Source organism: Panicum virgatum, chromosome 9N (assembly GCF_016808335.1).
Source record: "Panicum virgatum strain AP13 chromosome 9N, P.virgatum_v5, whole genome shotgun sequence".
Taxonomy (NCBI): domain Eukaryota; kingdom Viridiplantae; phylum Streptophyta; class Magnoliopsida; order Poales; family Poaceae; genus Panicum; species Panicum virgatum.
Window position 1 is genome coordinate 28220627 of NC_053153.1, and position 22884 is coordinate 28243510.

Below are 22884 nucleotides of genomic sequence, written 5' to 3' on the forward strand. Positions count from 1 at the left end.
CAAGTGGTTGTTTGGTTTTAGAAGTTAAATTTTAGACTATATCACATCAAAGAAAATCTTGATATTTATTAGTATTAAATGAAGTCAGATTACAAAACTAACTGCAGAATCCTTGGGCTAAACTACGAGACAAATTTAATAAGGCATATTAATCCATAATTAGCGGATAGTTACTGTAGTATCACTGTATCAAATTATGAATTAATTAGGCTCATTAGATTCGTCTGGCAAATTAGCACTCATTTGTCAAAAAAGGTTTTATAAATAAATTTTATTTAATACTCCTAAATGGTAAGATTTCTTTTGATGTGACCGAAGCTAAAAATGCTGATGGAAACAAACACACCCTAAGCTGAGCCGTTTTGATTCATGTGTTAACTAGAAACACGGCGCGGCTTTGCCGCGCCCTCGTTGCAGCATACCAGCCTTTTTAGATTTGTATGTTACAATCTAAATTGAGATATTGGTAAACTAAGTGATTTCTGAAGTGCATGTTTATTATAATCAAAATAACATAGAAGCCAAATGTTTTAAGAAATATCTTTTCAGTTGTATTCATGTACATCAACACTCTGAAGAAATAGCAGGCCTCTCTAAGCATCCGTGTAATTCATTGTGTGGATTAGTGTACTTCATGAAAAACGAATAGCAGGCCTCTCTGAGCATCCGTGTAATTCATTGTGTGGATTAGTGTACTTCATGAAAAACGAACAATTACAGAAGGAACCAATAAAAACAGGAGTAAGAGAGAAAACTACAATACCAGGGACAGAACAATTGATAATGAAAGTAAATGAGGTAGGAGTGGAATCATAATGTTGCTTGTGGTAATAATTCGTCCATGGAATTATGACCATCTCTGAGAATCTTAAGAGAAGATTAAAAAGAGAGTAATTGGTCTTGCAAAGTTGCAAATTGTCAGTCTCAAAAGTCATGGTTTGTGGAGTCGAGCCTCTCCCTTGGACTTATGCTCCTTCGTCTCCTCAGCTAACTTGAGCCACCAAAATCTTGTGGGCTAATATATATAGATCCTAATAAGTAGGGATTTTGTTAAGAGAGACATTTCACATTTTTTGTTAGTTGTTTTTCCTTTTACAGGTCCTCTGTTATATGCCAGGAAACAACAAAGGGCGAAATGCAAAAGCTATCTTGAACAATTGATTGGCAGGAAATTACCAGTGGATTAGCCTGTAATTTTACTTGAACCTGGTGACACCCGATAGATCTTGATACAACACATAGGACTCGAACTCATTGCTATATTTGCCATCTCCAGCAACCTGCAGTGCAACACAATCATTTGGTTAGAATCATAAAAAATGAGGTCTCATAGACAGCCATTAAGCACCTAGTATGTATCTCCTGTGAGTGAAGGTACATTTTGCAGATACATCGAGGTCGACCCAGCGTGTGAGGCCACACCAAAATTAGGGATTGTAGCAGCAGTATTAATTGAAGGAAAAGAAACCAAAAAAAATATTGGGAAAGTTTTCTGATCCGAAATCCAGAATTCTTGACAATTTTTATAGAAGTAGGTCCAGGCTACTTTACAGTGCTTTGGTTTTGCAATCCAAAGCATGCAATGGTAGCTTGCTGATTAGTACCTTTGTACTAATTTTGTCAATGCTAATATCATGTTGATTTTACTTTGTTGAAATTTGATATGGACATATGCATTGCCCTACATTATGTGGCTCCATAGTTGTATGTCAACTATAGAACAATTATCTTTCACTCGTCAGCATAGTCCATGCCATGTAACAACACCTCAAGATTTTGAATTGGTACTTCTTATCAGATTGAGCAAGCAATAGAATGAGCCTAGCAAAGTAATGATTTTGTACTTAATTATTCTGAGCATGGCGGTGAACACTGAGAAGCCCAGTAGCATGCCAACATCAGGTCAAAGAGACAGATATATAAAAATTTTGCTTGAAATTGAAGAGATGGATGAAAACTGATCGTTGGCACACAATAATAATTGCTTCATTTGTCAATTGTCACTTAGCATCAGGAACAAGATCAACAACTGCTCTGGTAAAACATGCTTTGCTCCTGCTCAATTAAAATTATATACTACATCGACATTTCATCAAACAGTAAATGGGCATGGAAGCAAATGAAGGGGAAAGAAAATTTACCTTTGTGCTAGCAACACATCCTTGCCGAACCAGCTTGGTTGTAGTGCTGAAGCCTACGGTCTCACGAAAAGGTGCTGGAGACTACAGAACCTGGAGCTGGATTGGAACTGGATGCGTGGAGGTGGTGGTGGCGATAGCGCGCAAGCTCCCACTTCGTCGACCCTACAGTGGAGGCAACGGTGCTACAACCTGCGGCTGGGCAGGCGTCACGGCTATCTGGTCGTCCGCAGGCAAATGGAGTTGACGACCAGTGAGCAGCAGCGGCGTGGTAAGCTCCGACACCACAGAAGCCCAGCACGGAGGGTGACGAGGGCTGCCGGAGCATCGTGGTCGCGTTGAAGTCGTCGGTTCTGGCGGGGGCGGTGAAGCAGTGTCAGGCTCACGAACACAGCAATGTTCCCCATCGCCATCTTGACCGATCGTGCGACCGCCAGGGTTGCGCGAAGCACATAGCTTGCTCTCGTCGAGCCATGGAAGCTGGAGCGGGAGCGCGGCGGGAGGATGAGGAGGCCAAGCAGCGGTGGAGTCAGCCAATTCCATGGACGGGACAGGGATGCGGTTGCGTCCATCGGAGGGCGCGGAAGAAGAGCGGACGCGCCACCGGCCGCTAGCGAGGCGCGAGGAGGACGCCGTCGAGCAAAGAGTGGAGGAGAAAGGGCGAGGGACGACCCGTTCCTATGCTCTCGTATTAACCATAGATGGAAGATCCAACGATCTATAATTTTAGACGACGTGGCCCAATGAAGTTGCAGATTTTGGCCCATAATTGGTATTATAGAGATAGAGATGCCTACCCCTCTCTTATTTCTACTACATGCATACCCACTTTTCGCATACCCACTTTTCTTTGTGCGCCCCATGTAAATTAGCTCTATTAGGCATCTCTTTAGAGAGGAGCTAAGGATTTGAAGGTGCAGCGAAAATGGCTTCTCATGCCATATTTCAATATAATGTTTTGGTGATTGATGACACACACAAGACTTAGACTAATATGATTGTTAAGATGACCATTCAGACTTTTAGGTTCAAATAATGACAAAGAGAAGATAGGCATAGCTAGGCCCGAAGGGCTGCCCCTACGGTGGTTCCGGGACCGTGAAGAAATCCAAGTCGAAAAGATCAAGACGAAGACAATTTGCTATCACCGGTTAAACCGATGATGAGCAAATTGCACTCATCGGTGCAATGAACACAAAAGCTGCGAGTTAGGGTTTGGCACCGGATTAACCGGCGTTGAGTGTTTTACACTCACCGGTGTAATGGACTTGGAGGCCGAAGAAGCAGCTGGAGTTTTACAGGCACCGGTTAAACCGACGATAAAGAAAAAGTGAGCGTCGGTGCAGTTGTCCAGAGACTCCATTTTTCGGGGGGGTTTCTGAACTTGCACTCACCGGTTAAACCGACGTTAGTTTTGAGAGCGTCGGTCGATTGATCAAGTAGCCGTTGGAAGACTATAACGGCTAGTAGAAGGGAAAGTACACTCACCGGTTAATCCGGTGTTGGCAAAACTGGAGCGTCGGTTTAACCGATGTTAAGAGTTTTTGTCAGCCTATCCCAACGGTTCTTTTGAGGTGTGTGGCCTATATATACCCCCAAGGCCGGGTCATTTGCGAGTGCTGGAGTTGCTGAAGCCTACTACACTTGAAGAACACCTCCAACCACTATAGAGCTTCATTGTACATCATATAGGCTTAAGCACACTTGTGAGAGTGCTTAATGCTTATAATAGGGATTAGTTCTTGCGAGAGCTCCCTTGAGAGAAGCCTTGCTGCGGCAAGCATCTTGTGTACTCGTCGTGTGACCCTCCGACTTGGTGTGGAGAGACAACGACACTTTGTGCGGGGAAGGAGACCCCTCTTGGTGAGAAACTCCGATAGTGAAGACAGTGCCGTGGGTGACGCTTCGAGAGAGACGGTGACGGTGGCCTTGTCTTGGTGACTTGGGGTCACTTAGCCTTTGCTTGCCAGGAGCCTTGGTGGCGAACGCAAAACGGTGATCAAGCGGAGAGACTCGGCATCACACTTGTTCTTGTTGGACAAGTGGCCGTGGATGTAGAGAGGAACTTGATGTCCTAACCGAACCACGTTAAATCGTGTGTCTTTGGTGTCTTCACGGGAGTTTGCATATTCTCTCCCTCACCTCTTTACTTACCGTATTACGTTTCCGCATTTACTCTATCTTGCGTGCCTTTACTTTTCTAGTTAGTTTGATTAGGATTGGTTATATGTTGCTAGTCTTTTAGGGGTAAGTAGAGAGTAGCATAGATAAATTTTAGTCATAACAAGCATGTGTAGGACGTGTTAGGTTTATCTTATGCAAATAGACTGAGCCCTAGGATAGAAAGCGATTAGCGACACTATTCACCCCCTTTAGGGTCGGACACCCCGGTGATCCTTATAGAAAGGTAATTCACTTTAGTCCAAAATTAGCTCAATCCATGAGGGCTCATTTAGGGCTAAAATGTGGGGGCTAAAAATTATCCTATGTATCTAGATCATTTAGGATCTATTTTAGGTACCATGCGGCTATGCTCTTGCAAATTGTTTGTCTCTTTTGATAGTTATATTCCCAAAGATCGAATTATGGGTGGTGTGGCCCAACCCAATCAATCAAACTAGATTAGAGGTGAAAAGGGTAGATTTATCACTTCAGGTACATATCAAATGGAAAATAGAAAAAGTAAAAATTAATAGGGGAATAATATTAAGGAAATCAACGTGCCAACAATATATGGATGGTAAATCTACGAAGCCCCCGTTCATAGTATCAAAATGTGCCAACTTATGTATCTGGAGTGTCAAGCAGAATCCAAATTCCTCCTCACAATTATAGTAGGTTCAGACTTAGAATTTGAAACCGTTCTACCGCTCGCGACTCACAGTCTTCTCCCTTTCCTCACGTCAGCGGTCAGCGTCGGCGCCAATCTGACCGCTCGATCACCACTTCATTCTCCTCCGCTGCTGCTCGCCTCTCCATGCATGCATGTCATCACTCTGTTTGTTTGGCTGTGGCTGGTAGATAGTGCTGATTTGTTATCAGAAAAAAATACTAATAACTGATTGGTGGCTGGTGCTAATTTGATGTGAGAGAAAATCACTGCTGATTGATTGGCTTGACAAGCCAAATGAACGGAGTGGCCTTTTATCGGTGCCCTAGTCCTATGTGATATTCTAACACCAACCCTCTCACAACCTTCTCGGACGCCGACGTTGCTGCTACCCTCAGAAGTGGGGAAGGATGCAGCTACAAGAACATGAAGGAGGTTAGGTTATGTTGTGCACATGGCCAAGCAGTGGTGGGCCTGTCACTAGGGCCACCCAGGCCATGGCCCTAGTTGCAGCCCAATAATCTCCACTACCACTTCTTAGTTTTGGTCTAAAATCTAGAGATTCAGTTCACTTAAAAAGCCTAATAACTAGAGGCTCATGTACATCTCCAAATTTAGCCCTAGTCATGGGCCGGAACTGGGTCCGCCCCTTTGGCCAAGTGCCTCCGCCGCGTGGCATCCTACGTTGTCTTAGGCCTGGACGAAGAGGAATTCGGCATCACGAGGGCTGCCAGATTCTTTGGAGGCTGGGGCCTTCACTGCAAAGATAATTTTTGCACAAAACAAACTTTATTCGTTATGTTCATTTGGCTGTGATTGATGACGGGTGCTGATTTATTATGAGAGAATAGTACTACTGACTGGCTGGTAGCTAGTGGCTGATGCTGATTTAGTATAAGAGAATATTTCTGTTGGCTGGTTGGCTGACAAGCCAAGCGAACACAGCGAATATTATGTGCACTTGCCAAGCTGCCCAGGATATACCATACCACCACCGTAAAACAAAAGATTGAGTTCACATAAAAGGTTGACAGAATACAACCCCTTCCATGTGGCGACGACAAAATGAATGATTATGTAAGAAGTCAGGTGAGCATCTTCTGGAATGTATCAAGTTCACTGGTCACCAAAACAGTGTCAATTCACGTCAACCAATGTTACATCACATTACCATCCCTTTGCAAAATGGTTCTTCCAAAGCGCGAGGTGTATCAACGTTATATTTGCTTCACTTCAGCATTTGCCATGATAAAAGCTTGACACTTGTTTGATTGTGTTCACAACAAAGGAATTTCGCTCATATAGTTCCTGCAAAAGTCATATCCAAATAATGCTCCCCTCCAAACAACCGTCTAGATTTTAGGTAAATAGTTTTTTTTAACCACATGCTCCTAGCATAATCTAATAATCATACAAAACCATAATGATAACCAATTTGTTACGCATTGCGACAAAACAATACCCTTTTAGAGGGATAAAAATAATCTGGAGGCAGTCAACGAAGTAAATATGGCAAATAATAATCAGATTCCTCCAGCCAGGCCCTGTTGATGAAATCATGGAAGGAGATGCCAGGAATTTCGGAGAAATCATGCATCCATGTAGTTTGTATCCGCGACGGGACCGGTTCCCCGGCCTGGTCGAGCAAGCTGAGCGTGACCCGCGCGCGGACGACCGCAGAAGCCGCGGATCTGGGGCCGAGCTCTTGCAGGTGCAAGATGGAGATGGTTATGAAGTCGGCGAACTCGTTTATCTCGTTGTTGGGGTAGTACGCGAGCCGCCAGGAGTGGCCCCCGACGCTGAAAGGGGGGAGGATGACAGCATGGCCGGTGGGGAGCAGATCCCTGGTGTGCGAGTACCGCTCGATTTCGAGCAGCTCGCTACCCGTCGCTGCGGCGCCAATGATAGCTATGCGCGATTCTGCGCTGGTGCCGTCGCCCGCTGGGTCGGATTCCGGCGGCGGCATGGCGGGCGGAGGAGGACGAGGTGGCGGCGGGGCGGAGAGGGTTTCTAGCCGTTTGGGAATTGGGGGCAACGGGCAAGACGAACTGGGGTGGGGACGAGGAACGGAAGAAGCCAAACGGATGTATCTAGCAGGCAAGGCAAAGAGCGACCGGATGACGGGTGGGGACACTACAGTTGAACGGGGCCCGACCTCAGGCCGTTCCGTCGGATTAAATGGCCTGACCCGCACCGCACGTGCTGCTGGGTACCGTGTACCGTGTTCGTGCAAAATCCTTGCGAGTCTCCATCGCCGGGGCTCGCCGGAATCAGCCCCGTCGTCGCCGTCAGGTTATGAGTCAGGGCTGGATGGTTGTCGGGTGGATCCGACGGTCGGCGACCTTAGAACAAGATAGTGGCGGAGGAAAGGGTAGGATCACGATCACTAGGGTCATAGCCTCGTCATTCTATTTTTTCTACAATGCAGCATGTAACATGAAAGACTTGATCTAATCTGCATAGTCAGTCTATGGAGTGACCCTATACGTTAGGCTAGTCTAGCTCTGCTCTTAGAGGAAGCGTGTCGGGCAGCAACGCCCCCACGATGGTGGCGGGTTGCCCGACAGGAGGTCGAGCATTGAGGTTCGGAAGACATTAGAATCCAAAAGTGTAGGGTTATGCAGACGAAAATCGATAGTTTAAAGAGTGAGTAAATTTTAAAAGATATATTTGCTATGTCATTGTCCATATGTAATGCCATATCAGCAAAATCACCTCTAAAACCACACTAGTGGGTTATTTCGACGATTTTGGATAGTTTAAGTGTAGAATACCCGATTTATAGGCGATAAATAGGGTTGAGTAGACTAGTATCAGTAGATAAGGGAGTAGAATAGACTTATTCCGTTGCTCCATATATAGCTCAGTAGAAATGACTATTTTTGATAAAGTAAACACAATATCCTACTTGCAAATCTGATTATATGCCTAGTATTACATAAGCAGAAGGAGCATGACACTATAACCCTGTTTGGTTGCAGGGACTTTTTCATAAGTCTCTGGGACTTTTGGGACTAAAAACCCAAACAGGAGGAATTTTTTGGGGGCTAAAAGTCTGTTGCGGGCTAAAACTTGAAAAGTCTCTCAAAAGAAGCTTTTTGGGACTTTTAGACCCAGATTCCACCCTACCCCTCCCCCTTGGTCCACGCGCGAGGGCACCCGTGCTGCTATGCATGCGGAATGGCCCATGCGGCATGCGGAATGGCCGCTCTGCTGTGCATGCATGCCAGGGTTATTTGGGTCTTTTTATCACTGTAATGAATGATTTTTAGTCCTTATAGTCTCTCAAACCAAATAGGGAGGGATTTTTTATTTTAGCTCATAGACTACAATTAGCACAGGGACTAGGGCCTATATCAGAAGCTTTTCGAGTTTTGGACTACCGAGTTGGGTGTACTGTAGAACCAGGATGCCTAAAGCGTCGGCGCAGGCACGATCCTACACGGCAGAAACCAGCGCCGAAGGTCGGGCCGGGAGGCCGGGACGAAGCGGAGCGGGTGCAGAAGGCCATGTTCCGCAACAAGGTCCTCGTCCGCGCCGCCGCCTCCGCCTCCGCCTCCGCATCATCCTCCTCCCCGCTGCCGCCGTTCCTCCTCCGCCAGCTCTCGCTGTCCGCCGCCGCCGCCGCCGCCGCCCCCATCTCCGCCCTCGACCTCGAGATCCTCTGCTGCAGGCTCTCCCGCCGCCACCGCCTCGCGTGCCTCCCCCAGCTCCCCGCCGACGCGCTCCTCGTCTTCCAGGTATCGCACCCCCACCGCTCCGCTCCCGCACCTCAGGCATGACGCTTTCGTTCGTGGCGACGTGTTTTCAACCCACCGTTCTCCCGGTCGTTGTTGCAGGGATGCCAGTCCCGCGAGGCGGCCGAGGCGGTCTCCGAGGTCGCGGCCACGTTCCCTGGCACCACGGTGAGCGCGTCCTGTACTCCCGCGCCCCTCATCTGCTCGACGTTTCTCCGCAATACGACGGACACTCTTTTGCGCTCCGTTTGTAACGATTTACCGCTGCTTGGCCTCGTAGGTGGGCGAGGAGGAGGAGCTCGTGTGCTCGGGTGAGCTGGTCGCGAAAGCCGTCGAGTGCGAGCTGCACTCCATGATGCTTGAACATGGATGGACGTGTCTGGGAGAGAGTATTTACGTGGACTCCAAGTTTCATCAGAGTGATGAGAGGACTGATCTGCCCGCGCTGAATGTGGTAACGAATTTTTCACCCTTTTCTGGAGGCCTGAATAATGGCATTGTTGCATATTTCTATTTGGACAAATAGATGTCATAGGGCTGCTCCATGTTTGGAAATTTGCATTCATATTGGGATATCACTTGTCAGCATAGTCACTCGAAGTTTATGAAGCAAAAAAATGGTTAGAAATGGTTAATAATGCAGTGCACATGACCAAACCACTGAAGCACGTGCAAATGAGCTGGATGATCACAGTTCAGCTTGTGCACAAGCCCAGGTTTTTTGCATTGACTATACCACAAGCATAATGGATTAGAAATGGTTAACTATGCAGCGCGCGTGAGTCAGGATGCAGGTGACCATGCATACCACTGAACCACACGTGCAACAGCTGAATGATCACAGTACAGTATGTGTCCACACGCCCATTTGGGGTTAGCTAGTATATTGAAACTCTGATGCAGCTTGAGCTAACGAACTTTTAGTGAAAAAATAAATCATAGACTGTTCAGAAACATTGATAGTCTCTAAACTTTAAAATTGAAGTGACTGTTTATCTTTGATTATTTGAGTAATATTCTTCTCTGCATAACTCTGTACTTTTTGGTGCAATGTCATGATCATGAACCTGTAGTTGCCATCCGATTCCAGTTGAGCATTGACATGCAAATGCTATAATATCCTCTTATTCAGAAACTAGAAGACTTATATGGTCACTAGATATATACAAGTTACTCGTGGTTCAATTATAAAAGTTTCAAAATAATGGAGCAGACAGTTTTAGAAATATGAATTAGAAAAACAGGATGCCTTCTTTAGTGTTACATAATTTGTTCTCTCTGTTACATTCCCTTCAGTTGTTTGCTGCTACTCATTTGTTAAATGCTTTGCGTAGATTGCTTATACCTTTTGGTATTTTATACTATAAGCATAAGCTTTTGATATTATGAAAAAAACACTCGACCTGTGAGGGGCAAGCCGCCCCCCGGGCATTAATGTAAGAAGAAGACCTCTCACGCAGGTCGAGAAAACCCCCGAACCCCTGCCCCACCCTTACACAGGGGTGCCGTAACCCATACCGTAACCCGTGTGAGAGCGGGCCGGGGGTGTGCCGGGACCTATTTCCATGTGCTTTGGCGTATAGGCAGGCGAGGAGATTTTTTGAACCTAGGCCTGAAATTCGCTCCCACCGGGAGTCGAACCCAGGATCTGAGGAGTGCCACTGAGGCCACCTAACCAATCCGGCTAGGCACCCTTTCGCAATATTATGTTGCTGGTAGTCACATAATTGTGGTTATTATATTTTCTGGTCAAATTGCTACAGGAAGTCCGATTGGGTAGGAATGATGATTTTGAATTTGTTGTCTCACCTGATGCATTTCGGTACACTAGTCATAAGGTACCCTTCAGTTTTCCTTTCCTTTCCACTTAGAGAAGAAAACTAGTTCCTGCTAACGAATTCTATTTGTTGCTGCTAGATCTCTGATGTTGCTAGCCCCAAAATCATGGAAATGTTTCAGCACAGCAATGAAGTAGTTTTGGACATCAATAACTTTCTAACAGTCTGTACAACTCTCCCTGCACTTCAGGAAGGCCATGTGATTGGTAGTTTTGATTTTTCATTTATTTTACTTGTTGGAACTATATTCGTTTTTTTTAAGATTTGTTTTCCTCTTTTGTAGGATATAGCAAGATGCTCCCCTCAGAACAGTGCTTGGACAAGTTAATGGAGCTTTGCTTATGTAAGGTGACACATTATTACCCTTAACTTCTGGTCTTTGTTCTTATTTAATATTATGCTACTTTTTAAGAGTAGATTTCTGGATGACTCTTTTCCCCCCTCATTTTTGCATAATTTATGCTCTGCAGCATGGGTTAGATACAAACTACAGTTATCATGTAGCCGTCAAACTTACAGATGGAGCTTCATCGGAAATGAAATGGTTATCAATTTTTTAATATCCTCTTTGCATTGTTGCACTGATGATATTAGTATGCTGAACATTTCCACTTCTCCAATTTATCTAAATATGTGTTTGATTTGCTTTCTTTAATTTATAAGTAGGTGGCCTTCTTCGTTAGTTCTCCAAGGTTCAGGGCTTCAACCAGCCTTAAAATCTGTAAGAGTATCTAAGGCAATGTCTGCCTTGCATTCCTTCGTAGAATTATTGAAAGGTAAGTTTATGTTGTTGCTTCCTTTTGTGAAATTAGTCCATGTGAACTTTCATCCGTCTTCATGCATCTGGTTGTTTAGATTTGTGTACACTGATACAGACAATGACATACTAAAGATGCAAAACATTTCCTACTTTTTCTGTTGTTATTATTGGTAGAAACCATTGGGTATCTTTACTGTTAGCAAGGGGTTTTGTACTCATGGGCTCTAGTCTCGCCTGGCCGCATGAGCCTGTACACCATGCGCCGGCCCTGATGGTATTAGGATAGGTGTGCGTCTGATTAGGCAAGGATCTCCTGTTTGTTGGGTGTTTCTATAAACCCTAGGTCATCCTTGCCTATATATGTAACTCATGCCTCACATAATCAATCTTTCCGAGCCATACTGCTTTCATGGTATCACGAGTCCGGGTCCTTGCCCCGATTCCCTTTCCGCTGCCCTAGCGCGCCCTCCCTTGGTTGCGCCCCGCACCGGCTTCCCGCCGTTGTTGCGTCCAGATGGCCGGAACCATCCCACCCGATCACACCGCCGATGACGGCACCTTCGAAGCCGATCGCCTCGCTGCTGAGGAACAGCGTCATGCTGATCGCGCCAAGGCACGCGCAGCCGCACGCGCCGCCGTCCTGGAACTCGCCCAGGCTGCTGAGCGCGAGGCTGCCGTCGCCTCCAAGGAACGCGACGCCGCTGCCACCCGTGCCCGCGGCGCTCTCAAGCGCGCGGCCAACGCGCGCGCCGCCGCCGACGCCCCCGCCTCCGATGATGAAGCCGAGGACGACGCGGACGCCAAGGACGCTAAGGCTGACCACGGTTCCGATCTTCACCAGGCCATGTTGATGCACAAGGCCGCCACCGTCTTGAACATGCACACTCAGGCGGTGGCTGTCCAAAACATCCGCAGCCTCATCCCCATCCTCCTCGACCTCAATGGCGGAAACTACGCGCGGTGGCACGATCAGTTCCTCCTCACCGCCGGCAAGTTCTCCTTGGAGGATCACGTCCTCCGCGACCCCCCCGGCGTGCATCTTCCCGGACTGGACATGCATGGATTGCGTCGTCAAGTCTTGGATCTAACGACACCGTCTCCAACGACCTCGCCGACACCGCCATGGAGCGCGACACCACCACCCGTGCCGCCTGGCTTGCCCTTGAGACCCAGTTTCTCGGCAACCGGGAGACACGGGTCCTATACCTCGACGCCCAGTTCCGGCAGTTCGTGCAAGGTGATCTTTCCATCGCCGATTACTGCAGGACGTTCAAGCAGATGGTGGCCAAGCTGCGGGATCTGGGCGAACACGTCACCGACAGGACTCTCGTCCTGAATGTGATCCGCGGCCTCAACCATGCTACACCGCCCTCCGTCTGCATCTCCGGCATGCTCGGACCTTCCCCACCTTCGACGACGTGTGTGCGGATCTGCTCATGGAGGAGCTCAACCTCGCGAACCGCTCCTCCACCCCGTCCACCGCACTCATCGCTTCGACCGCCGGCCAGCACGCGGGCGGCTTCGCTCCCTCCTCCGGCGGACCACCGCGGACACCCTCCGGCGGGGGCTCGACCTCCGGGGGCGTGGGCTCCGGCAAGCCCTCCAAGGAGAAGAAGGGCGGCCGCGGCAGGCGCAGTGGCCGCACCCAGCAGAAGACCAACCCCCCCTCCCCCGCCAGCACGAGCGCTGCCAACGGCGGCAGCCCCTCCGGCACCGGCGGACCCGGTGCCAGCGGCACGCCCGGCAGGGCTCCCTGGCCTTCGCTGTACAATCCGTGGGCCGGGACAATACAGATGTATCCCTGCCCGCGGCCTCCTATGGCGCCGCACCGGTCCATCCGCCCTGGGCCGCAACAGGCCTTTGTGGCCCAGCCGGTCCCCGCTCCACTTGGGCCGCCGCCAGGTCCCCCAGGGCGCCACCTGGGCTGCCGCTCCTGCGCAGGCCCAGTACAACCCCCTCTCAGGAACGCCGTCGTGGGATCAACAATCACTCGCCTCCACGTTCAGCACTATGATGCTGAGCCAGCCGCAAAATAATGAGTGGTTCTTCGACACAGGTGCCTCCTCCCATATGACTCCCGATCCTCGCACTCTTTCACATTCCAGCTACCCTAAGTCATCTCTTCCTGCTTCAATTATTGTCGGTGACGGTTCTCTTATTCCTGTCACTTTCTCTGGCGGCGCCCACTTTCCCGGGCCTCTACACCTTAATAATGTTCTTGTTTCACCTAAACTTATCAAGAACCTTACATCTGTTTGTCAGTTTACCATTGATAATAATTGTTCAGTTGAATTTGACCCCTCTAGGTGTTCTGTGAAGGATCCAAGAACGTGATCATCAGGTGCAATAGCTCCGGGCCGTTGTATCCTCTCTAGCTACCTGCAGCTCACTCCCTTGTCGCCATCTCCACGCCGACGCTTTGGCATCGACGCCTCGGGCACCCTGGTCACGAGGCTCTCTCCAAGTTAGCGCTTCCTGGGTGTACTAGAACTGCTAGCTCCTCGCTGTGTCATGCATGTCAGTTAGGCCGGCATGTACGTCTTCCATTTCGTGTGTCTTCGTTTCGTGCTTCACATAAGTTCGACCTCATACATTGTGACCTCTGGACATCACCCGTTGCTAGTGTCTCAGGTTTTAAATATTATTTGGTCGTTCTTGACGATTATTCACACTATCTTTGGACGTTTCCCCTACGGCTCAAATCTGACACTTTCTCTACGCTGTCTCACTTTTTCGCTTATGTGAAAACTCAATTCGGCGACACGATTAAGGCAGTTCAGTGCGACAACGGCCGCGAATTCGACAATTCCAGCGCCCGCACGTTCTTCCTCACCCACGGCATCCACCTTCGGATGTCCTACCCTTACACGTCCCCGCATACGGTAAAGCCGAGCGCACCATTCGTTCTATTAACAATGTGATTTGCTCCTTGTTAATCCAGGCCTCGCTCAAACCGTCCTACTGGGTCGAAGCGCTGCATACGGCGACCCTCCTGTTCAACATCCTCCCTACCAAGACGCTGCACTTCGGCACCCCTCACCATGCCCTCCTCGGCACCGACCCATCATATGCCCATTTGCGCGTCTTCGGTTGTCTTTGCTACGCTAACATGTCCGCTACAGCTCCCCACAAACTTGCACCACGCTCATCCCGTTGTGTTTTCCTGGGGTATTCCGATCACCACAAGGGATACCGTTGCCTTGATCTTCAGTCCAATCGGAATTTGATCTCGCGCCACGTCGTGTTCGACGAGTTCACCTTTCCCTTTGCCGAACAAACCCAACCTGTAGCGGACTATGGTTTCTTGGAGGATTTCACTAACTTGGTGCCCAGCCCCATTAGCTCGTCACCTCTGTTCCTTGCAGGTCTTCCCGTCGCCCCTTGTGCGCCGGACCGTGTCGTTCCTGCGCCCAGCACCACTGCTGGCGCAGGTCCTTCTCTCCAGCTGTGGACTGGATCGCCGCCGTCGCTCAGGTCGCGCCACGCGCGGCGTCGCCTGTGCCAGCGCCATGCGCGGCATCGCCTGCGCCAGCACCACGCGCGGCACCGTCTTCACCCGCGCCACGCGCGGCTCCGACTTCGACGACATCTCCCGCGCCACACGTGGCCTCGCAACCATCCACGCCATGCGCGGCCCCGTCTTTGCCCGCGCCGTACACGGCGCCGTCCTCGACACCCGCGCCACGCGCAGCTCCACTACGCGTCTACTCGCGTCGTGCCTCCACGGTGGCTCCTCCGCCGACCAGCGCGCCCACCCTCCCCAAGGGCGCTGTTCCCGTCCCTCCGGTCGTGAACGACCACGGGATGACTACTCGTGCCAAGTTCGGGCTTCGCTTCCCGTCCGCGTACCAGGCGGCACCCCTGTCTCCAGTTCCTCGGACGTTCCGCAGCGCCCTCGCCGATCCCAATTGGCGGGCTGCTATGGAGGCGGAACACTCGGCCCTTCTAGAGAACAACACCTGGGAACTCGTACCGCGCCCACCTCGCGCGAACATCGTCTCCGGCAAGTGGATCTACAAGCACAAGTTCCACGCTGATGGAACTCTCGAGCGCTACAAGGCTCGATCGGTGCTTCGTGGCTTCACTCAGCGTCCGGGCATCGACTTCGACGAGACCTTCAGCCCGGTGGTGAAGCCCGCCATGGTCCGTACAGTGCTCTCGCTTGCTCTGTCCCGTGGGTGGGCTGTTCACCAGCTCGACGTGAAGAACGCCTTCCTCCACGGCACCCTGACCGAGACCGTCTATGCTTCCCAGTCTGCCGGGTTTGAGGACTCCGCACATCCTGACTTTGTTTGCCGCCTCAACAAGTCTCTCTACGGTCTCAAGCAGGCACCTCGGGCATGGTACAGTCGCTTCGCCTCCTACCTGGTTTCTCTTGGCTTCGTCAACGCCAAGACTGACACCTCGCTGTTTGTCTACCACCGTGGCAGCGACACCATCTACCTGCTTCTGTACGTGGATGATATTGTTCTCACGGCATCATCTACGGCTGTGCTCCAGCACACCATCTCTACCCTTCAGAGTGAGTTCTCCATGAAGGACCTTGGCGAGTTGCATCACTTCCTGGGCATGCGTGTTCTGCGGCGTGATGACTGCCTGCTTCTGTCTTAGCACCAGTACATGCTGGACATCTTGGATCGGGCTGGCATGGCACAGTGCAAGCCCTGTTCTGTTAGAAGCGACGGCGAAACAAACGACGAAGAACAGAAAGATCAAACCGCAGGAAGACACGAGATTTAACGTGGAAAATCCCTCCAATGCGAAGGGTAAAACCACGGGCGCCAGCCAGCAAGAACTCCACTATATCGGGTGTGTTTACAACGCCTAACGATGGCTTACAAGAGGAATAATGAACTGTGGAGTAAAACCCTAATCTATGGTATATGTGCCGTACCGGCCCAAGCCTCCCAGCGACGGGCCCAAGCCTCCCGGTGACGGGCCTCCGCTTCGCTCCGTCCGAAGTTGGCCTTTTTCTTGTATAGAATTTGGATCACAATATAACATGTTCCACCCCCGTCGACACCAATCCGAAGACGTCTGCCGATACTGGATCGCCTGTTCAGGATGCATCGGATTTTCGGAGTCTGGCTGGTGCACTGCAGTATCTGACATTCACTCGCCCTGACATTGCTTATGCGGTTCAGCAGGTCTGTCTTCATATGCATGATCCTCGGAAACCTCACTTGGCTGCGCTGAAGCGCATTCTTCGCTACATTCGAGGTACCCTACACCTGGGGCTGGTTCTGCGTCCTTGTCGACAGGATGATCTGGTGGTGTATTCTGATTCTGACTGGGCCGGCTGCCCGGACACTCGCAAGTCTACCTCAGGCTATGCAGTGTTCCTCGGGGATAATCTTATCTCCTGGTCATCCAAGCGTCAGAACACAGTTTCTCGCTCCAATGCCGAGGCAGAATATCGCGCCGTCGCCAACGTTGTTGCCGAGGCTTCCTGGCTGCGCCAGCTTCTCTGTGAGTTACATTCTCCCCTGCGCCGTGCCACATTGGTGTATTGTGACAATATCAGCGCAGTCTACATGACCTCCAACCCAGTTCAACATCAACGTACCAAGCACATCGAGATCGATATTCACTTTGTGCGGGAGCGTGTTGCAGTTGGTGATCTTCGCGTACTCCACGCTTCTACGTCTTCACAGTACGCCGACATCTTCACAAGGGACTGCCGTATTATGTCTTCACGGAATTCAGGTCCAGTCTGAACGTTCGTTCCACTGACGATCAGACTGCGGGGGCGTGTTAGCAAGGGGTTTTGTACTCATGAGCTCTAGTCTCGCCTGGCCGCATGGGCCTGTACACCATGCGCCGGCCCTGATGGTATTGGGATAGGTGTGCGTCTGATTAGGCAAGGATCTCCTGTTTGTTGGGTGTTTCTATAAACCCTAGGTCATCCTTGCCTACATCCTAATCAATCAATCTTTCCGAGCCATACTGCTCTCATTTACGCTTTAATGATTATGGGAAATAATATTTATACGCGCTGGAATGGTAGCTTGTTGAATCCTAATTAGCCTTTCTCCCAATTTCAGCTTGGAATTTCTTCGGGCATAATAAACTAACAATTAAGGTACACTTCGAGAAGTTGGTCTTTTGTAACTCATTGTATCAGTTTGAGTTCTTTTTCTTCATCATATGGTGGGAGCTAAACATATTTGCATGTTATGCCAAAACATATCTTTGCTGCTATCAATGGCTTCCTTTCTTCATTTGTCTTAAAGTTAATGCTCTTGCTTAACTATGATAGCCTTTATTTCTTTCTATTTTGCTATGCATAGGGAGCATACAAAGTTAATGCTCTTATTGAACTATGTTGTTTACAGGAACAGGTTCTACTGAACAGCTCTTCAACTCTGCCTACTTGGGATAAGGCTGCAAGTAACCTGACAATACACAGTTCAAAAAATGATAATATCGAGAATTTTGATTTAGGTCATACAAATGTTATGTACAAAGGTCAATCACTTATTCTAGGTACATTTTCTGGAAGGACTTACATGTTTGCATGACTGAAATTTTTGTTTCGTCATCAGCTAAATGCATATATATTTTTTTCTTCTACAAGACTTTCGCACCCCAAAACCTGCTGTCCTTTCTTCGTTGAGGGCAAAATCGTGGAATATTGAAGTGCACAAGATAGGCCATTCACCGGGTGATAATGACAACCTCAGTGGCGCAAGTCCTATCAGTGATGGTTTCCAATCACAACTGGTTGCTCCAAACAGTTTATATAAATGTAAGACCAGATTTTGCTCACCTCCGGATTTTTCTTATCATAAAGTGATACAAATAAGTTAGGTCAAGTTAATTGATGATGTTTCTCATTGGCAACAGTTCAGTATGCAGGTCCTATCTAAGAAGGGTTGGTTTTGTTTATCTTTGTTCCTTTGTTTTAAGGGAACAGTAGGGGAGGAATCTACTGAATAAAGTCATATGCGACTAGGGTATTTGTTCAGCAGGGCCTAATTTTGGAGGGTAAACAACTCAGGACTTGAGTACTTAACTGCTCTATTTGATATAACAACAGTTAAGACTACTCTTCAACCAATGTGTTTCAAATTTTTGCCAGCTTTTTGCATGTGCTGAAAACTTTATAGAAACTGTTTTTTAGGAGAACCATATCCAAATCCAACATTCTTTTCCAAAGATGCTTGTTAGGAGGCACATTGTCAGAGTCCTATCTCTGCGGCCAAATATCCAGCATGCCATGCCAATATAATAAGCTCGCTGAAGACCAGTTTTCCTATTAAAAGTTGTCCTATCTTTTCTCCAATCTTTCAATGATCTGAAGAGGGAGATACAAGCTAACTCCTACAAAATCAGAATATAGCTATGCAGTAATATTGTGTTCCATACTTAGGACGTCTATTTCTTCATTACTAAAATCTTATGCAGCACAAGTTACTCGGTTGAAGCCTTCATTCAGCAGAAGAAAACCATCAGAAAAAAGGAAATTGGGATATTCATCAGGCAAGTATTGTCAGTTTATTACAATTATAAATGCGTGCAAATCAACCTTGATCGCATTGTTGATTCATTTTTTCTGAATACTTTTTTGTTCCATTAATAAAATACATTTTTACCTCTAACCATTGTTGCATTAGAACATCCTGATGCTGATAATTCAAACAAATCAAGTCATCCTGATGCTGTAGCAAATCATGCTAATCCTGTTAGTTCATCAAATGCGATTCTTCACATGCCAGTCAATCAGGTATGGCTTAGCTCGTGTCCAAAAAAAAAGTATGGCTTAGCTCTTAGCCAGAGGAATAACTTACATGACCAAATATTATTTGCCAAATGAATTGCTGCCATATGCGGGCCCAGACAGTGGCATATGACTGTAACATGACTGTTCGTGTGGCAGCAGTGGCGTTAGGATTTAAAAGTGTCTTTTTTTGGTTAAGGTTGTTAGTTTGCTATAATCCTTTCTTCCTCTTTCAGAACAGGGTTTGTCTGCATTTTGGAATGCAGTCAATTCTTGTAGTTTCTCCTGTTTGTACATCAAACTTGCTGTCCATCTGAATGATTCCCTCACATTCCCACATAATGCTTGTACAGTAGTGCTAGACTGTATTTTGTAAACAAATAAGAAACATTTTGAATTTGATTTTATCCATAAATCAACTTCTCCAATTCTATGTCGAAGTAACCTTAGAGCTTGTAACAGTCCCAATGTGCATTAGGAAGCATGAATTTTAAGCAGCATGTCTCGATCATCATTACAGGTTTCTGAAAATCTTGGAAGAAATCATGCAGGGTTACTGAAGGCCAGAAGTCAAGGAGGTGGAGGAATTACGAAAAGTATAATTAATATCGAAACTGTTCTGTCTTCTCATATCATTGTAGGACAAAGTATCTAATCTTCCGTATTTACCATGCAGCCCAACAAGATTATTTAGAAACAAAGAATTTGGACACAAGAAGGAAGATAAGTCGTTTTATCTTTTTATATGTTATCAGAAATGCTGTTAGTTATAACAGATAATATAAATTGCAAATAGAAAAATATGAAACCTTGATAAAAAAAGGTTAAAAAACACTTATATCTCTTGAAAACATCTGAGCTAGAAGGCAACATAGGCTCATCGGTATCTTGTAATTTAGAATCCATGCAACTCAATGTAGTCAATAAGGGAAGTGATGGAGACCAATGATTCCGTTTCTTGGCTTTGTCCTTTCTAGTTCATTTTTGTGTTACTAATGATCATCCAGTCAGAATATTGAGTAAAATTTAAATTTTAAGGCTTTCCTTAATTTCTGGAATGTAGCTGGAAATTGGGAAAGGAAGAGATAGGGTGGGATCTCTTGTTCTTGTAGATATAAGGAAGAGCTAATCTGTTGCAAGAATACGAAGAGAAGGAAGGCAATCGATCCAAATATCATTCACATTTGTGGTGCATGCATGCAGCCATGCGGGTTGATCCAATTTTGCCAGCTTTCTCGTTTAAATAATGGTGGTGCTATGAATAATATGTGCTTCAATATTGTAAAATTCATAGTAACATGGGTGTGTCTTGCCTCCATTAACCACCTCACCTTCTGGTTTGCTGGTTAGTCACTTGTAGTAATGTGTGAGCTCCAGAATGGCAATTACAAGACTCAAGAGTGGCAGCTTGCATTTGTTTCTTAGCCTTGCATACAGATAACATGAAAAGGGAATTCTGGATTTCTTTTGCTCCTTTTTCCCGTAGGTTGTTCCTCCAACGTTTTGGATGTCTCAAGTCCACTCTTCACAATTGTTCCGAAGCTAATTTTGGAATTAAATTTGCAGAAAAGCCATTTTTGATTACTCAAAAGTGTTTTGTAATCAAATATCTTGCTTTATAAACGTTTTGCTTCTTGACTAGCATGAATTAGATATTTAGAGCCCAGCATGGTTACTAGTTCTGTAGGGCTAAATTCCATGTTACCTTTCAGCACAGTAAAGGCTACACATCAACACCAAGTATCCAAGAAGTGATGAAAGCAATACCAGACATTGAGAAAGATGTGCTTACCACAAAGGTAATGAACACAAAATCGAATTCGGTTGATGCCAAGGATGAGGTAACTGCAGAAGCAAAGAGAAAGGCAAAGCAAGATCTGGACACGAATATGTTGACTGCTGTAACTAAACAGAAAATAATGCCAGAAGTTGTCAACAATGAATTTGCTATAAAGGTGATCAATCAAGATTCCTATTGTAAAAATAATCTTCTGTAACTATATAATTATATATCTTTTGATTTGATCAATGAACTACAATTTGGATTGTATTCCTTCAGGCGAGAAATAACCAGAATGATGACCTTAAGAAAAAGGTTTCAAAGTCGAAGGCAAAAGCAGTTGACAAGGATCTCTTAAATTCAACAAGGACAAAAGCAAAGCCAGATGTTGCCAGTGAAGAGTTGATAGCAAAGGTGACAGCCATTTATTTCGCATTTTCCTTTTATATTACCTAAAGATAGATAATCTGCTGCTTTTGATAGCTTCATTATGAATTTATTCAGGTGATGGATCATCATAGGAGGGGTGAGCTGCGTTTACTGACGGTGGCTGATCTAAAGTGTTTCCTCGGTGCAAAGAAAGCGAAGGTTGGAGGAACAAAGGAAGTGTTAATACAAAGAGTGACTGAGCTTCTTGCTTGACGGATGTGTTGCTGTTAACAAGTAACTAAGTAAAAAGTTCCAACCTAATATGCATGTGAACTGTGCCCAGTACTTCTTTTTGCTACTTGCTGCGCTGAAAATCAGAAGAGGCATGTGGGCAGTCACCATAAAACCAGAGAGCTTCTTTTATAGTCCTTAGGAGATACACGTTTTATTCCACTGTGTGAGTCGTTTTAGTTTTGTCCTAAGTCAACTTCTCTAAGTTTGACCAAATTCATAGTAAAATATATTAACATACAAAATACTCCCTCTATCCCAAAATATAAGGCGTGTTCAAATATATTGTTAGATGTATATGTACACTTTGTAGTTTCCCCATTGTATAAGGGGTTTTGTGCATATTTCCTAATACCTGTACATGTATATATTCGGGCCTAGAGCCCTCATGGTGAATACAAGTGCTATTCATAACATATATAAGACATGTCTCCCACACTAACATTTGTCTCTTTCTTCCATACTATAATGTTTGTAGCAATAAAGTTATAGCCATACTAACATATAATGTGATGATATTACTTTTGTAAGACAAAGGTTTCGTTATACTAAATTAATTTTAGGTAAAAAATTCCAGGTTTAAATCTTCGATTGCGTGTGTGCTTTGATAGCGATGTAAAGAGTACAAAACAAATGCACTGATAGAATATATTCCATGGTAGTTTACTAGTTTTAACAAAACTGATTCTGTGCTATAGATGCTAGTGCATTTTCTTGTATAAACTTGGTTAAAACTAGAGTAGTTTGACTTAGGAAAAAAACTAAAATAACTTCCATTTTGAAACAGTGCAAGTATTAGGAGGTGCCAACAAATTTTAGCGAGATACTGAAACTTTGTACTAAAAAATAGCATTAATTGCAATGCCTACACAAATGATATTTGGGGCTTCCAGTAGCATTCGTAATTAAAATTGGTTCATCATATTATCACAACTCTTCATGATTTGTAACAGAAGCACGATAGAAGTGTACGTGTTGATTGCACCCTTAGAATGTCGTGCATAGAACTGCTAGTACCAGAACATGGCGTTGTGGCAGTCGATGAAGACATCTGATCCCACTGAAACGGAGAACTCACATTGCCACTTGTATTTAGGGCGTGTTTGGGAGCTAGTTTTTTAGAGTGGAATGCTCCCAAACAGGCCATTAGTACCCTCATCAGCTCTAGAGGTCTTCCAAAATATACAGGGTCAGCTTCTAGTTTGAAAGGAATCGGGTGCTCGTAGTTTAAAAGAGGGGAGGGGGGTGAATTAGGCAATCTAAAATCTTAATCTATGGCTCCAACTAGTTTGCACAATATTTAAACTAAACGTACTATCTAGATGTGAAAAAATGGTTCATCTAGTGTGAAACACTCATCCCAAAAGAGTTCGCAATCTATAGCTAATCCTAGCTTGATGCTAGTCTAAGAAAGTAAGGTG

The 22884-nt window shown here is 46.5% G+C and overlaps 2 protein-coding genes and 1 long non-coding RNA gene across 3 annotated transcripts; 1 reads left to right on the forward strand and 2 right to left on the reverse strand.

Moving 5' to 3' along the window:
• Positions 1 to 757: 757 nt before the first annotated feature.
• On the reverse strand, positions 758 to 2784 carry LOC120687634. Its single transcript, XR_005680792.1, has 2 exons — positions 2142 to 2784; positions 758 to 1280 (listed from the first exon to the last, which is right to left on the reverse strand). It is a non-coding gene; the product is annotated as an uncharacterized LOC120687634 (long non-coding RNA).
• Positions 2785 to 6463: 3679 nt separating this feature from the next.
• Positions 6464 to 6934, reverse strand: LOC120688933. The gene has a single exon (XM_039971278.1). The coding sequence runs from the start codon at positions 6932 to 6934 to the stop codon at positions 6464 to 6466; it is 471 nt and encodes a 156-aa protein (XP_039827212.1).
• Positions 6935 to 8450: 1516 nt separating this feature from the next.
• On the forward strand, positions 8451 to 21815 carry LOC120693270. Its single transcript, XM_039976685.1, has 18 exons — positions 8451 to 8708; positions 8808 to 8873; positions 8986 to 9159; positions 10469 to 10543; positions 10623 to 10749; positions 10827 to 10891; positions 11014 to 11087; positions 11210 to 11319; positions 17348 to 17385; positions 17639 to 17789; positions 17881 to 18051; positions 18711 to 18785; positions 18920 to 19029; positions 19544 to 19619; positions 19700 to 19746; positions 20739 to 20978; positions 21083 to 21217; positions 21308 to 21815. The coding sequence occupies exons 1-18, from the start codon at positions 8478 to 8480 to the stop codon at positions 21443 to 21445; spliced, it is 2103 nt and encodes a 700-aa protein (XP_039832619.1). The 5' UTR covers positions 8451 to 8477; the 3' UTR covers positions 21446 to 21815.
• The last annotated feature ends 1069 nt before the right edge of the window (positions 21816 to 22884 follow it).